We start from the raw sequence: 15,103 nt of genomic DNA on the forward strand, positions 1-15,103 counted from the left end.
ATCTCTTTAGCCGGCAGATGTCACATGTGTTGTGACACTGACGACCGTGCTGTCTGAACGTACAACATACTGCGTCGTGTGTGTGTGTGTGTGTGTGTGTGTGTGTGTGTGTGTGTGTGTGTGGGGATCTTTTGTGATGGGGTCCAAGAGACACTAGGTAGCTGTGAAGCAGACCACCTTCTGAGTATGGCACAGGGTCTCAAACCAAGGGGTTGCAGGTTTGAGTCCCCTGGGTTGTCCTGACCACCCTCACCGAAGTCGCCCTTAGCCGTCATTAACGGTCACTGACTTAACTATTCCTGCCAAACGGCAAACCTGGGGCTAATGCACACTAGAGTCGAGGAGCTGTGGGGGTCAATCTCACACCCACCTTCCCCCCCCTTGCAACCTGTGCACAGGAAATCCAGGCCACGTGGTATGAGAAGCTGCACGAGTGGGAGGATGCTCTGGTGGCGTACGACAAGAAGATTGACATGAACAAGGAGGACCCCGAGCTCATCCTGGGACGCATGCGCTGCCTGGAGGCCTTGGGGGAGTGGTGAGTGGAGGTGGGGGGGCTTCTGGGTCCTCTCCATAGGGTCTCGACCGTGGGGATAGGATCCTCGCAGTGTGGTCCTCCTTCCTGTGGGCTGTCAGTCATGGTTTTAGAGTCTGCGCTGTGAAGACCACACCTGAAGAGTGATGGGACACTGAAGCTCAGTCAGCAAGGGGCATAGTGGTCAAAGCAGCTCCACTGAGAAACACACTGTGTTTAGCAGCTCCTTTGTGGAGCAATAAGTGCGGCTCCAGGAATTTTTGGGAGCACCTGAAAGGGACCCGACCAAGGCTGTGGGGAGGAGCGGTCGAGAAGCTCCGCTTTGGGGTGGGGCTCGTTTAACACGAACGCAGTGCGGGTTGTTCACGGGGGAAGCAGGGCTGCGGTCGTGGACGGTTCAGTTGTTTCGGGGATTCCTTATTCCCTTTGCTCCATTCTGGTGAAGGAGGGGGAGTCCCCAGTCCCTGTGGAGACGCAGACACACTTTACTGGCCAGGTGCGTTCTGCTGCGGACAGTCCTGGTCCTGGAGACCACCCCGTGTGCTCGTCCCATGAAGGACTTTACAGGGGCACCGATGACAGATCCGGACCTTTCGCGGAACAATTTTAAGAAACGTGGACCCCAGCCTCAGCTTCCCTTTCTCCCTGAGACAGACGCTGGGGGAGGGGGTCGCGCTCAAGCTCTTCTCCAGACACGAGGTGGCTGGGCTATAAAAACAGCCTCGCTCGCCTCCCATGTCCCACACCTCCTTCTGACCAGCAGCCCACCTTTCCATGTGCAGACCTGACTGCTCTCCAGGGGGCTGCTTTGGCCTGGATAGGAGCAGCCGTTTGCCTGTGGGTTTCTGCTTTCGCAGTGTGAGCCGACGATGATGATGATGATGATGATGATGATGAAGACAATGACATCATCAGGCTCATTTTTTTTCATTGCATATCTTTCTTTTGGTGTGTGACAGGAGTTCAGTGTAAAATCACCTCTGGGTTCTGTGTCCCTATGCAGCAGGTTCTAATCTCCTCGTCTGCGAGTCCAACTGTGTTGCCATTTTTAAATTTCATATAGCAGGAGGGTATTGGCTCCAGGCTCCAAAAGCAGGTGTGCGCCCATTGCATGGTTAACGCGTGGTTGTTGGTTTAATGCCCAGAAAGGGACCTCGCAGGCGTAAATGGACTTGGTCAAAATAATGAGCTTATGTGCACTGGCTCCTCTCGTTACAAAAGGTTGAGTTACCGATTTTCACACATATTTATATTAGCATTTTTGCGATAATCTGCTTTCTAAAATGTGGCTCTATAGTGTTCACCCCTTTAGCTGACAGGTGCCGGTAAAGAGCAGCTGAACAGGAGTGTGGTGCCTCACTAGTACCTCAGTTCAACTCATTGCCACGGTGTTTACAGCTCCTGTCTGACGATGTTCAGTGCTGGTGGTCAGTGAGAAGACAAGGAATGTTACACGTTTATGGGGGGAATCAGCAGGCGGAAACAGTTGTATTTTTTAATTTAAAAATATTACATTTATTAATTTCGCAGACGCTTTTCTCCAAAGCGATGTAATTAAAACGTTTAAATTTAGCTTTAAATTTGATAATGTAGTTTAACAAAGCCTTGCAACACATTTTTATTTATTATAGCTATATGTAAACATTTTTTTTTTTTTTACAAAACATAACCCATAAACAGATTGAGGGACGTCTGTATAATGAAACTTTTATTGATTGTGACGTAGGAGTGAAAGTGAGAATGGATTTACGAACAGATTGAGTTACGAACAAATCATTGTGTTTGTAAGTGAAGGCGCCAGTATAAATGGTTAAAGTGTGAAATGGGTGTTCAAGTAAGTGTAAGTGACATGAGTGTTTAGTGGTGGCTAGCCAGCAACTATAGTGTCACGTTGGAAGTAGCAACTCATTGGTTCACGTGTGTGTTTCAGGGGGCAGCTGCACCAGCAGTGCTGTGAGGAGTGGACTCTGGTCAGCGAGGAGACCCAGGCTAAGATGGCGCGCATGGCAGCAGCGGCCGCCTGGGGTTTGGGTAAGGCCCACTCCCACCCCACCCACTCTTCATCACAGCACACTACTTTTAACGTGATTGGTTAGGGGTTTCAGGAGACGCACACATCACCGCTGATGTTGCTGCTCACCTAAACGGAATCCTTTCCTGCATGCAGCCTTCAGAGGGCGAGGGCGAGTTTGACACCTTTAGCAGGCCTAGGGGTCACAGGTGAGAGGGTGAGACACGGGGGGGACTTGGCAGCCTGTTGGCCTGAGCTGTGCTTACACAGAGCTCATGCTGCACGTGCACACACACACACACACAAGGGATGCCCAGTGGGCTCGGAGGTCTTGATGCTTGTGCGTGGTTCTGTGTCACCCTCCGCTCCAGCTCTGCAGGATCCCTCTTGGGTCTTAAATCTTTCCGCACGTTAACATTTCTCTGGCTCTTCGGACACGTGACGTGCCAACGGGGCAGCGTGGGTTCGAACCCTGTGCAGACCCACCTCTGGGTCGGCTCTCTCAACCTCGGCTCCACGTGTAAATGCAGGAGCTGCAGCGCCGGGCGCGGCCTGTGTTTACACAGGCCTGCTGCTGGAATGTGGGGCTGTCCACTAAAAGCACTTTTACAGGCCATGTGCCCCCCCCTCCACTTTGTTACAGTTATAAGTTTAATGGGGAAGGAGCCCCACCCCCTACCACCACCAAGTGCGTCTTTTTGGGATTTGTTCTTTTGCCGCATGGCTTTTTATTTATTTATCTTAAACCACTGCGGAAACGTAAACAGTGTGCTTTTTGTGTTCAAACCTGGTCATGTCACAGCTTCATCCAGAACGCGGTTACACCAGTTCCTGGGAGACCCAGTAACGCCTTTTAACTGGCTAATCCAGACAAGCAAAGATAGCTTTATTTGTACCCGTTTCATTGTCCTACGAATTGTACAGCTACACGCTTCTACAGTGTTTCGGGAGTCGGCTCTTCAGTCGGAAACAATGGCCGACGGCAGTGAGTCGTGATTGAATTTTGCGCATCCTGTTAGACGACGGTGAAACACACACAAGTAGCCGATGTGCCCTCTAGTGGTCACCCGCAAAGTCACCAGCAGCCAACACGGGTTTGCATTCAGCTTCAAGATAGAATGTCAGTCCTGCTTGTGGCCGTTGTGCTGGTGCCCATTGGCGCAGCGGCGCAGGGGGTCGACAAGCACTGCCAGCTGCTCTGCTCAATGCGCCTGTCAAGGAGTGTCCCCTTGTTTTTGTCTTTCTGTGTGTGAGCAGGACACTGGGACAGCATGGAGGAGTACACCTGCATGATCCCCAGGGACACACACGACGGCGCCTTCTACAGGGCAGTGCTGGCCTTGCACCAGGACCTGTTCTCACTGGCCCAGCAGGTAAGCGGCTTAGTGCACTGTGTGTGTGTGTGTGTGTGTGTGTGTGCGCGTGCACTCCTGGAACCTGTCACCCTTCCGCAGGTAGAGGGACCTTACTGGCGACTCAACACTTGCCTTCGGCCCAAAACCAGCAGCCACCCAGGGGGCCTGTGCGCTGTTTGCCACTTGTTCCTGCCACAGCTGGTATGGAATTAGGCTGAATGAAACCTGAGCACTCCTGTGCCTGTAGTGGTGCCACACAGCACGTGTGGAACAGGCTTTTCCTCCAGTCAAGGCACAGCGCCTCGTCTTTCCTTTTCGTGTCCCTCCCCACACAGCTCCTCTGTCCCTCATCTCACCACACAGAATCATGTGTTTGGTTCGGGTTCGAAGGAGTGAACACCACACCACGTGGGGCGCGCCTGGGCTCCTGAGGTGGGGTCTCAGCTTCCAGCTCCCCACCTAGGGGAGGTGGTGGAACCATCTTGACATGGATTTTCAGCCAGACTTTCACACGTATCCATCTAGGAGTCACTTGCCCGAAGGGACTTACACTGATTTACCCATGTACGCAGTAGGGTAATGTTTACTGCATCAATTTCGGGTGAGTACCTTGTTCAAGGGTACTGCAGCTTGAGCAGGGTTACAGCCCATTTCCTTCGAGTACCGAGGTGGCGGCTCCAACCCCTGTGGGCTCAATCGGGTCGTGACGTGCTACAGTTGATGTCACAGCTCTGAGAACACGCTGCGCGGTAACTGTGTGTAAACCCCGTGTAAATTTGGTGTAAACTTGTCTTCCAGACCACATGGTCAGGTAATGTTACCCTTTGCAACTCCGTCAGCTTCATTGCACAGCTCGAGTGGACACTGCGCGCCTCGCTCTGACACTCGGGACCCAGTAACCTCCCCGACATGCAATAAACGCAGAGCAGGGCGCTGATGGGCAAGTGCCCACAGGTGCGCTGGAACAGCTGTCTCTCGGTGACTGTGGGTGGGAGAGGCGTTTCGGCACATCGCTGCGCCACAGTAATTACAGTGCGGGGAACGAACTGCGTCGTGGCAGCAAGAAAATGGTTTTTAGCAAACTCGGTGCTCACAGCAGGTCAGTGGAGCGGGACCCAATGTGCTCTTATTAGACGTGGTTTATTATTCACATCTGCACCCATTTGGCCAGTGAGGACACGAGCAAATCATAATCTCTTGAAGCATAAACATACGTTTGAAACATACACGGGCTCCTCGGTTCAGGGAAAAATTGGGATCAGCTGTTCTTTCCATAAGTCACAATCAATAAAAACTTAATACAGACGCCTCTTGATTAAATTGCATTTTAAGTTCTGTAAAAATCTCTGTTATAGCTATAAATAATAAATTAAAAAAATTCTTTCTAAGACTGATATTTTATTTACTTTGAGCTTTATTTGAAACTAATTTAAAATGAGTGAAAGCAGCAATACTTTGTGTCCATAAAGTCAGTGGTGATTCATCCCAGAAACACGTACAGCGCCGCTCATACTGTTGTTGATGAGTGACCCTCGGGGACACTGCACTGGAGCTGTAAACACCGTGGAAGTGAGGTGAATTACGGCGATTACAAGCACCAAGTGTGTTTGTGTGCTCTTTACTGCCATCTGTCTGGCCGGAGGGTAGGAGGGTAAACACAGGTTAAATTCACTCCACTGTAGTAGAGCTGTGAATAAAATACCGTAAAAGCTAAGTGAGTAAACTGGGAAATGTCTATCTTCGGGGAAAAAAAAAAGGGTTAGCAACTCGGACCTTCATAACATGAGGAGCCAGTGTGGTCTAAATGTTATGCAACTGCACTGTGTACCTTGAAGACCAGCTGTAGAGACAAAGAGCGTGTGTGTGTGTGTGTGTGTGTGTGTGTGATTTCAGTGTATCGACAAGGCCAGAGACCTGCTGGATGCGGAGCTCACCGCCATGGCTGGGGAGAGCTACAGCCGGGCGTATGGGGTAAGCGACCTGGGCCAGGGGTGCGAGGGCTGCGGGGGTTTGCCAGTGGGGTTGGGTCACTGACCGGGTTGTGTCCCCTGCAGGCCATGGTGTCGTGCCAGATGCTGTCAGAGCTTGAGGAAGTGATTCAGTACAAACTGGTGCCAGAGCGGCGCGAGATCATCCGCGAGACCTGGTGGGAGAGGCTGCAGGTGACCTGGGTGGGGTGGGGTGGGGTGGGGTGGGGGGTGCATGCGCTCAAGATGAAGGATGTGTGACCAAAATGTCTGCATCCTGCGATAGGAAAAATGACTGCGAACGTGTGGAAATGTTTCTGCGCCCTACACCGTGAAGTCACCTGAGTTGGTTATACATGTTGCCTAGACAACCACACAGTTTTCCTACTGGAGTTCCAACCAATTTTGTTGACCTTAAAGCCCCTGAGTAGCTGTACAAACGAGGTAAGGTTCCTCAATCCAGAAAACAAGCAGGTACGAGCTCACGACAGGCGACACGTCTGCAGTGCGGGAGCTGGTTTGAACCCCCCAGAGGGAGGGGGGCATTGCTGCTAGTGTCCACGTCCGTATGATGCTCTTCTGAACGAGAACATGACCTGAGTGCCACCGGCGTGCTTTTCCCCGCATCCTTAATGAGTCCTTGTTGAGTGATTGCCGACATGTGGCGTCCCGAATACTTTCCATCATGCCTTTTCGGTTATGTTCATGAGGATAAGCTGTGAGATGGCCCTCCCCCCGTTGCCTAGAGACAAGCACAACAAAGCACATATGCATCTACAAGATTTATTTTTTTACTTCTTTTGGCCACCCCCTCCCCACCCCTCCTTGGGAAGGGGTAATCAGCATTAGATGGAAATGAGGACCAGTGTGTGTGAGCAAGAGGGATTGTTTAAGTTACAGTGGCTCTTTGGTAAGTCAGCTGTGTGTGTGTGTGTGTGTGTGTGTGTGTGTGTGTGTGTGTGTGTTAATAAGGTGTTAATAAAGTGCGTAAGGTGATAGGTTGCCTTCCTTTATCCTGTGTTGCTTCTGTGTGTGTGTGTTCATCTGCACCGGTACAGTGTGTAAACCCGAGGCGTTTCCCCTCCCCCGCCCACAGGGCTGCCAGCGCATCGTGGAGGACTGGCAGCGGATCCTCATGGTGCGTTCGCTCGTCATCAGCCCCCACGAGGACATGCGCACCTGGCTCAAATACGCCAGCCTGTGCGGCAAGAGCGGGCGCCTGGTGAGTCCTGCACGGGGGCGGGGGTCACGGGCCCGTTGCTCAAAACGTGTGCCACGCTGATGTTTGTCATATTGGGTGTTTCTCACTGTAAACATCGCGCTACAATGTGAGTGGAAAGTTGGGTCGGCTCCCTGTCCTGAAACGTGTGGCGCCTGCGCTTCGGTCCCGGGGCGTGGACATCACGTGTGCAGAGAGAAGGAAGAAAGGGTACAGTGTTGCTGGAGATGCCAGCAGTCTGTGTTTACTGAGGCTTGGGAAACGAGCGATGTCCCTCTGACACTTACCTCACCGCTCCTTCTCGACAGGCGCTGGCGCACAAGACGCTGGTCCTCTTGCTGGGCGTGGACCCCTCCAAACAGCTGGACCACCCGCTGCCCACGGCACACCCCCACGTCACCTACGCTTACATGAAGTACATGTGGAAAAGTGCCCGCAAGGTGTGTGTGTGTGTGTGTGCGCGCGCTCTGTTTCAACAGTGGGACCAAACAAAGGTTAGAGGCACTTTACAAACACACCAGAGGCTGGTGGACAGATCCCTAGAATCTCCCATGAGCACCGAGGCTGTAAAGCTGTTCTCTGCAGCATGATGTGGGCAGAGGGATGTGCAAACTGGACATGAACGCTGGCGCAGAAGGGGGTTCGGAGCCAGCATTTTGCCCTGCTTCCTGCCTCCGTGCTGCATTTCGATGGCAGGAATCTCTATAACACACATTCCTGTGTGTCACCAAAGTGCAGTAAAGGACTGTGCAGAGGGCGTGATCCGGATTGAGGACTTCATTCAAACGCTTTTCTCCAAAGCAACTTTCAATGAACTCTGTGTAGTGTTATGAGCCCACACACCTTATTCACCACAGTGACTTAACACTGCTAGATACACTACTTACAATGGGTCACTCATCCATACATCAGTGGAACACATTCTCTTTGTCACTCACACACTAGGGGTGAACCTGAACAGCACGTCTTCAGACTGTTGGAAGAAACGAGAACACCGAGAGGAAACCCACGCAGACATGGGGAGAACATGCAAACTCCATATAAACTGACCAGGGATCGAACCCATGTCCTCTGGAACCGCCCAAACCATATTAAAGCAGAAGGCAGCAGGTTTAGTCACCAAAACAGGTTTTATTTAGCAGCAAAAGCCAAAAACCAAGATGAGGACACAGCCCCTTTCGGGGGAGCATAAAGCACGAACAAGAACACACACATACACACCACTGCAGGAAGCAAACAGAAGAGAAGCTCAGCTCAGCTCACGCTCCCCAAACATTCCTCCCAGTCATCATCAGACCAGCTGCTTTAAAGTTCATCAAGATTCCTCTAGATTGGCGGCAGCTGGTTGTTTTATTCCGTCAGAACTTTCAGATGTCAAACGTGTAAATAATTGTTCTAAAGAAATTTGTAGACAAGTCTTGCTCGTTCTCTCTCTCTCTCGGTGTCGGAACCCTGCAGATCGACGCCTTCCAGCACATGCAGCACTTTGTGCAGGCCATGCAGCAGCAGGCTCAGCACGCCATCGCCGCAGAGGACCAGCAGCACAAGCAGGAGTTGCACAAGCTCATGGCTCGGTGAGCGCAAAATGTTCATCGTAGTCATCATCATCATCGGGGTTTCCACAGCTGAGTGTGTAAATGGGGCCCTGTCTGACCTTGGAACCTGTAACCTTCTGGTAACATGTCCACTTCTGCCAGTAGGTCCAAATATTGTCTGGTGTCCCACACTACATTTATTCATTCAGCTGCTGCTTTTCTCCACAACAAACTACAGTGTTAAGGTACAGTTATTTACCCATTTATACATCTGGGTAGTTTTAGGGGAGCAATTTTTTCAGGGTAAGTACTTTGCTCTGGTTTCTACCCTTAGAGGTGGGAATCAAACCTGCAACCTTGGGGTCCAAAGGCAGTAGCTCTAACCACTACGCTTACCAGCTGTCCCATTACATTAGTGTGTGAGACCCCCTGGACGTTTCGTCTCCTTGGACCTTCTGACACCTACTGAGCCTGGGAGAGTCAGTATTCAGTTCAGTCCAGTGTATCTTAATATAGTATAACATAGTATAATGTAGTATATGTAGTGTGTTCCTGGACGTCAGCCTATCAAGTTATTAGCAACTAGTGACTGTAGTAATGTTGTAAACAGCTGTTTGTGTTTGTTTAGAAGTCTTTTTTGTTTCCTAGTTTAGTATAGTTTGATATACTTTTGTATAATTTAATTATACATTAGTTGATAATTTAATGTATGAACAACTTATTTGTATTACAGATGTCTCCTGATCCTTTGTTCAGCACTCTGTGTGAGAATACTCTATAAAAATAAACTGATTTGAATAATGTTAGAAAATCTACATATATAATGAAATAAGGCAACTGAGGAAAGGAAAACAACAGAACTCCCAGGGACATGTCGTAGGGCCGGGCTCTAACCAGAACATTGTCGGTTCAGCTCCCGAAGGACACGATGCTGCTCCACGTTTACCTACCGTGCGTAACATGGTTCACATGGGCAGCGTCTCCAGGTGTGTGGAGGAGCAAAGTGTCTTTACATCTGTTCATGTAACTGATGCTTCCCTCCAACACAACTTACACTGATTTCCCAATTATCAGGTCATTTTTATTGCGTCCACATAGGATAAGTACTTTGATTAAGGGTACTACAGCAAAAGGAGGGATTCAAACCTGGGTCTGAATGGTGCCCAGGTTATTTTGAAAAGGAGCATGATTTTGAAAGGTCATGAAGTGTAATGAGTGTCGTTTTCAGTCTATGTAATTGCAAGGGTGTGTCTGGGGTTTGAGTGGGAGCAGTAGCTGCATTGCTGACCAGTTCAAACCCATTGCCTGCCTCTCTCGCCCGCAGGTGCTTCTTGAAGCTGGGCGAGTGGCAACTCAGCCTCCAGGGTATCAACGAGAGCACCATCCCCAAGGTGCTGCAGTACTACAGCCACTCGACGGAGCACGACCGCACCTGGTACAAGGTGGGCCTGCCGCCCCGCACCCGTGCCCATCTCCACTGGGAGGAAGGGGTCATTTCTCAGCCATGATGGTTCTTTGTTTGTGCGTAGGCCTGGCACGCCTGGGCCGTGATGAACTTCGAGGCCGTCCTGCACTACAAGCACCAGAACCAGGGCCGCGACGAGAAGAAGAAGCTGCGACACGCCAGCGGGGCGAGCGGCACCAGCGAGGCGAGCAACAGCGACAGCGAAGCCGAGAGCACGGAGCACAGCCCCCTGCCGTCGCCCGGCCAGAAGAAGGTCAACGAGGTGGGTCTGCTGGGTGTGCCGAGTGTGTTGGGTGTGCGAGTGACCCTTCGCTGACCTTACGCTCTGCCCTGTTCCCCAGGACCTGTCCAAGACCCTGCTGCTGTATACCGTTCCTGCCATCCAGGGCTTCTTCCGCTCCATCTCCTTGTCCCGCGGGAACAACCTGCAGGACACTCTGAGGTGAGTGTGTCCCGAGCGCTGCCATGGCCCGGGGGCATTCCCATCGCTCTCACACACAGGCGTGAGGCACGGACCGCTTCCTGCACCACGTTTCACTGCCCTGCGTCGGGGGATTCGGCCTAAGCGATGCTGTGTTGAAAGGTGGACCCCTAGTGGTCACGTGGTGCCGTTACTCCTTAGTGTCTGAACGTACAAATCAGCGTAAACACAAGTACATCAGCAACGGACAAAGAGCTTTGGACACAGACGCAGGATTATGGACACACAGCTTGTGTGACACACCACCATGTGGCTGGTTCACATCCCTCCAGTAGCTCCTATTTGAATGTCACTCCTATAACAAAAATATAGATAACCATAGCAGATGGTGTTGGGCTCAATTATTTACGTTTGCATGTATTAATTTAGGAGACGCTTTTCTCCAAAGCGACGTACATCTCATAGAAAATACAATGTGTTTATTATATTAGGAGAAAGAGATATAGTTGCAGATGTGACTCTTAAGTACAGTTAGTTCTCCTTCAGGATATGAACCAGCGTTTATCAAGTAGCTGCAAAAAACTTTACCAGAATATCGCTGGTTCATAGTCACCTTCCTAATATTAGTTTTTTTTTTTTTTTTTTTTTTGAGATGCATATAAACATTTACGTAACATTGCAGGAGTGGCTGTGTAAAGGATCGATCCGATCATGAACATTTATGCCTTACATTTATGGAGCCCTCAGGAGATGAGGAGAGAAGTGGTCCTGAAAGACATGGGTTTGAGACCCTTCTTGGATGCTGGGAGGGATTCAGCAGCTCTGAGGGATACAGGGAGCCATTCAGACCTGTCAGTTATGACACAGTACCAGTGAAAGGCGAATCCACTTTCTGGAAACTATTTCCCCCCCAACACTTGTGTTTGTTGGATGAAGAAATGAGGCTCCATGTGCAGAACTTCTAGAGATGGAGGACGCTGGCGGGTCGCTCCGCTGTCACTCTTTGGCCCAGGTGGCGCCATACAGGTGTACACACACTTCTTGGCACCGTGTGATCCTGTCCACATTTGTGCACATCTTGAGAAGCTGAAGTTCCCCTTGCTGCACATCAGCGTGACCCCCGTAGCTCCTACTGCTCCTTTACACCTGGAACTGTCAGGGTAACTGTGCTGTAAATCAGGGTACAGAGCAAAGCTGGAGCGGAAAAGAAGCGTGTGGCCTGCGGTCAATCCCTGGTTTGAGTGTAAATGCTGAGAGGGTCTGTTGCGCTGACTGGGTGCCGCTCCTCCCTCCCCCAGGGTCCTCACTCTGTGGTTCGACTACGGCCACTGGCCCGAGGTGAACGAGGCTCTTGTGGAAGGGATCAAGACCATCCAGATCGACACCTGGCTGCAGGTGACCTGCGGCTCCCTTCCACTGCCTCTTTCAGAGACACACACACACACACACACACTCACTCTCTCTCGTCTTACTTTACTCTGTGTAAAATGGAGGTGGACAGTGTGTTTTTCCCCGCCCCTTGTGTGTGACAGGTGATCCCCCAGCTGATTGCACGCATCGACACACCCCGCGCCCTCGTGGGCCGACTCATCCACCAGCTGCTCACGGACATTGGCCGCTACCACCCGCAGGTACCGCACCGTACCGCCCCACACCCCCGTGCCCGATACAGTGTGGATTCGGTGCCCCTCACCTTACCACCCTCCCCTTTGCGTGTCTCTGCAAGGCGCTGATCTACCCACTGACTGTGGCATCCAAGTCGACGACGACGGCGCGGCACAACGCCGCCAACAAGATCCTGAAGAACATGTGTGAGCACTGCAACACGCTGGTGCAGCAGGCCATCATGGTGGGTGGCCGAGGACACCGACACGGGACACACACACACGTACACAGACGTAGACGCACAGAGAGCTACTGCTAGAAATGAGTGAGGCTCCCTCCCTCCCCCGCTGCAGGTGAGCGAGGAGCTGATCCGCGTCGCCATCCTGTGGCACGAAATGTGGCACGAGGGCCTGGAGGAAGCATCGCGCCTCTACTTCGGCGAGCGCAACGTCAAGGGCATGTTCGCCGTGCTGGAGCCGCTGCACGCCATGATGGAGAGGGGCCCGCAGACTCTGAAGGAAACCTCCTTCAACCAGGTGGGCCGCAACCCCTTGGGACTCCGGAGCGTTTCATCGAGTTTAGTTCTCTCTTTACGTTCAGTCATTTAGCAAACGCTTTTCTACAGAGCCGCTTACGTGAGGGAGAAACCAAGCATGTTTCACGAGCGCACGGAGAGGCCGATACAGACAGGAGATTGCCAGAATCCACTGTGTGTGTGTGATGTCACCCTTTAAGCGAGCATGCGTCACATCGGTAGCTGCGTATGGCATTGGTAAGGAATACAGATGTGTTTAGGACAGGTAATGTAAATTTTTTGGAGTAGGTAGGAGATCCAGACAGTTCATGAACGGTGAGAGGGATTCAGCAGTTCTGAGTGGGAGAGGGAGGTCATTGCACCCCACTGGAGGTGAAACCAGGAGACTCGTAGCTTTTTATGCTACTTCATGTTAACCAGTCAGTTTGGTTACTTCACTGTAGTAAATAAACTATGTTACACCAATGGTGCAACTGCAGGGTCCCTGCTGCGACTTGATCCAGTGAGCTGTGTTTCTTTCACGGTGCTCGACCTGGTGACGGTCTGTAAACGCTGCCTTTCATTACCAACGAAGCAGCTTTTCGGTGATCTGTCCGTCTCCGTTCGTGCTGCTCCCGCATCGTTGACTCTTCCGAGGTGTTTGCTGTAAATGGTGGGCGTGTCTGTCTCTCAGGCGTATGGGCGGGACCTGATGGAGGCGCAGGACTGGTGCAGGAAGTACATGCGCTCGGGCAACGTGAAGGACCTCACCCAAGCCTGGGACCTCTACTACCACGTCTTCAGGAGAATCTCCAAGCAGCTGCCGCAGGTGAGATGCAAGCCGGCGACTGATCATCTCTTGCCCAAGACCCCCAGTCCCCAAACACTTGGAAACAACTTGTGACCCCTGCGTCATGAGCAATGACGTGGTGCCGCCGTTGTCCCTCCGCCCCCAGCTCACCTCGCTGGAGCTCCAGTACGTGTCTCCCAAGCTCCTCATGTGCCGTGACCTGGAGCTGGCCGTGCCGGGGACCTACGACCCGAACCAGTCCATCATCCGCATCCAGTCCATCGCGGCCTCGCTGCAGGTCATCACGTCCAAGCAGAGGCCCCGCAAGCTCACCATCATGGGTAAGGGCTGAGGGAGCTGAGCATCATGGGACAGGGGAGATTTGCATGAAAATCACATGTTGAGACTGTCAAAATTCATCCTTGCTGGGATTTTTGTGAGCAATTTAGGGTAAGTACTTTGCTCAGTGGTACTACAGCGGGGGGTTGGATCCAAACCTGCAACCTCTGTGACCAAAGGTAGCTGCTCTAACCGCTGCGCTACCAGCTGCCCCATATTTTGGAATAATAAAATGCTGAAATGTTCATCTGCTGGACACATGACAGAGCAGAGTGGCTCATTCTTCTGAGAAATGGCTCTTGAAGACATGGGTTTCAGACCTTTCTTGAATGCTGGGTGGGATTCAGCAGCTCCGAGGGACACCGGGAGTTGGATTGACCCCTTACGAGCTGCACTGCAAAATGACCGGAGCCAGGGGAGCTCAGCGCTCTTGCTGGGTTGTAGGGAGTGGGCGGATCATGTAGGTGTCCTGAAAAAGGTGTTAGACCCTCTTCCGGGTCATGACCAGAGCGTTGGGCCAATGAGGAGGGGAGACAGAAGGGAGCGAACGAACAAATTTGCGTGAGTTCGTACCCCAGACTGGCCGAGTCACGGATTCGTCCTGCTGCCCTTGCAGGCAGCAACGGCCACGAATTCATGTTCCTGCTGAAGGGCCACGAAGACCTGAGGCAAGACGAGAGGGTGATGCAGCTCTTCGGACTGGTCAACACGCTGCTGGCCAACGACCCGGCCTCTTTGCGCAAGAACCTCAGGTACCCGCAAATCCGAGCATCGCCGCAGCCAGCTGGCGCTTGGGTACGCCTGGCGACGCGCCCCTTCCGCTCCGCCGTCCACGTGTGTAAGCTGTGATCGGCCCTTCCTCAGCATCCAGCGCTACGCCGTGATCCCGCTCTCCACCAACTCGGGCCTGATCGGCTGGGTGCCCCACTGCGACACGCTCCACGCCCTCATCAGGGACTACCGCGAGAAGAAGAAGATCCTGCTGAACATCGAGCACCGCATCATGCTGAGGGTACGACCTCCTCAAGGAGAGGCGCCGTCGAACAAGCAAACTACGCAGTGGTTACAATTGCACATCCTCCTCTATATCGAACACGAGCTTATCTTTTTTAAGACACATTTCATATTTAGTTGCAGCAAAAATATGACCGAGGGCAGCGAAGGGCACTCGGACAGAACAGGAGTGTGGGGCCGCCTTAATTCAGCTCGCTTCCACGGTGTTTACAGTTTGTGTCTGGAGAGTCGGAGTGCCTTGTACATGTTTATGGGTTGCATGGGTCATCCGTCAGCGTTTAATAGTTTGTGGGCACAACAAAGTGTAGTTTTAATACTTTTAATACATAAAGT

General features: G+C 51.9%; 1 protein-coding gene across 4 annotated transcripts in view; it reads left to right on the plus strand.

The window, feature by feature from the left end:
- Positions 1-15,103, plus strand: part of mtor (mechanistic target of rapamycin kinase) — an 84,053-nt gene that overhangs the window by 49,783 nt on the left and 19,167 nt on the right. For 3 of the 4 annotated variants that reach the window (XM_029249917.1, XM_029249918.1, XM_029249919.1), the window contains exons 30-48: positions 399-538; positions 2,466-2,566; positions 3,804-3,919; positions 5,795-5,872; positions 5,956-6,063; positions 6,965-7,090; positions 7,396-7,527; positions 8,546-8,661; positions 9,947-10,064; positions 10,152-10,349; positions 10,429-10,529; positions 11,807-11,903; positions 12,041-12,139; positions 12,235-12,357; positions 12,467-12,649; positions 13,322-13,456; positions 13,584-13,758; positions 14,373-14,508; positions 14,621-14,768. In XM_029249917.1, coding sequence (XP_029105750.1) covers positions 399-538; positions 2,466-2,566; positions 3,804-3,919; positions 5,795-5,872; positions 5,956-6,063; positions 6,965-7,090; positions 7,396-7,527; positions 8,546-8,661; positions 9,947-10,064; positions 10,152-10,349; positions 10,429-10,529; positions 11,807-11,903; positions 12,041-12,139; positions 12,235-12,357; positions 12,467-12,649; positions 13,322-13,456; positions 13,584-13,758; positions 14,373-14,508; positions 14,621-14,768 — 2,430 coding nt within the window. The remainder of the gene's footprint in view (positions 1-398; positions 539-2,465; positions 2,567-3,803; positions 3,920-5,794; positions 5,873-5,955; positions 6,064-6,964; positions 7,091-7,395; positions 7,528-8,545; positions 8,662-9,946; positions 10,065-10,151; positions 10,350-10,428; positions 10,530-11,806; positions 11,904-12,040; positions 12,140-12,234; positions 12,358-12,466; positions 12,650-13,321; positions 13,457-13,583; positions 13,759-14,372; positions 14,509-14,620; positions 14,769-15,103) is intronic. The other variant, XM_029249920.1, reaches the window with a different exon arrangement.

This window comes from Scleropages formosus, chromosome 2 (genome assembly GCF_900964775.1).
Source record: "Scleropages formosus chromosome 2, fSclFor1.1, whole genome shotgun sequence".
NCBI classification, from domain to species: domain Eukaryota; kingdom Metazoa; phylum Chordata; class Actinopteri; order Osteoglossiformes; family Osteoglossidae; genus Scleropages; species Scleropages formosus.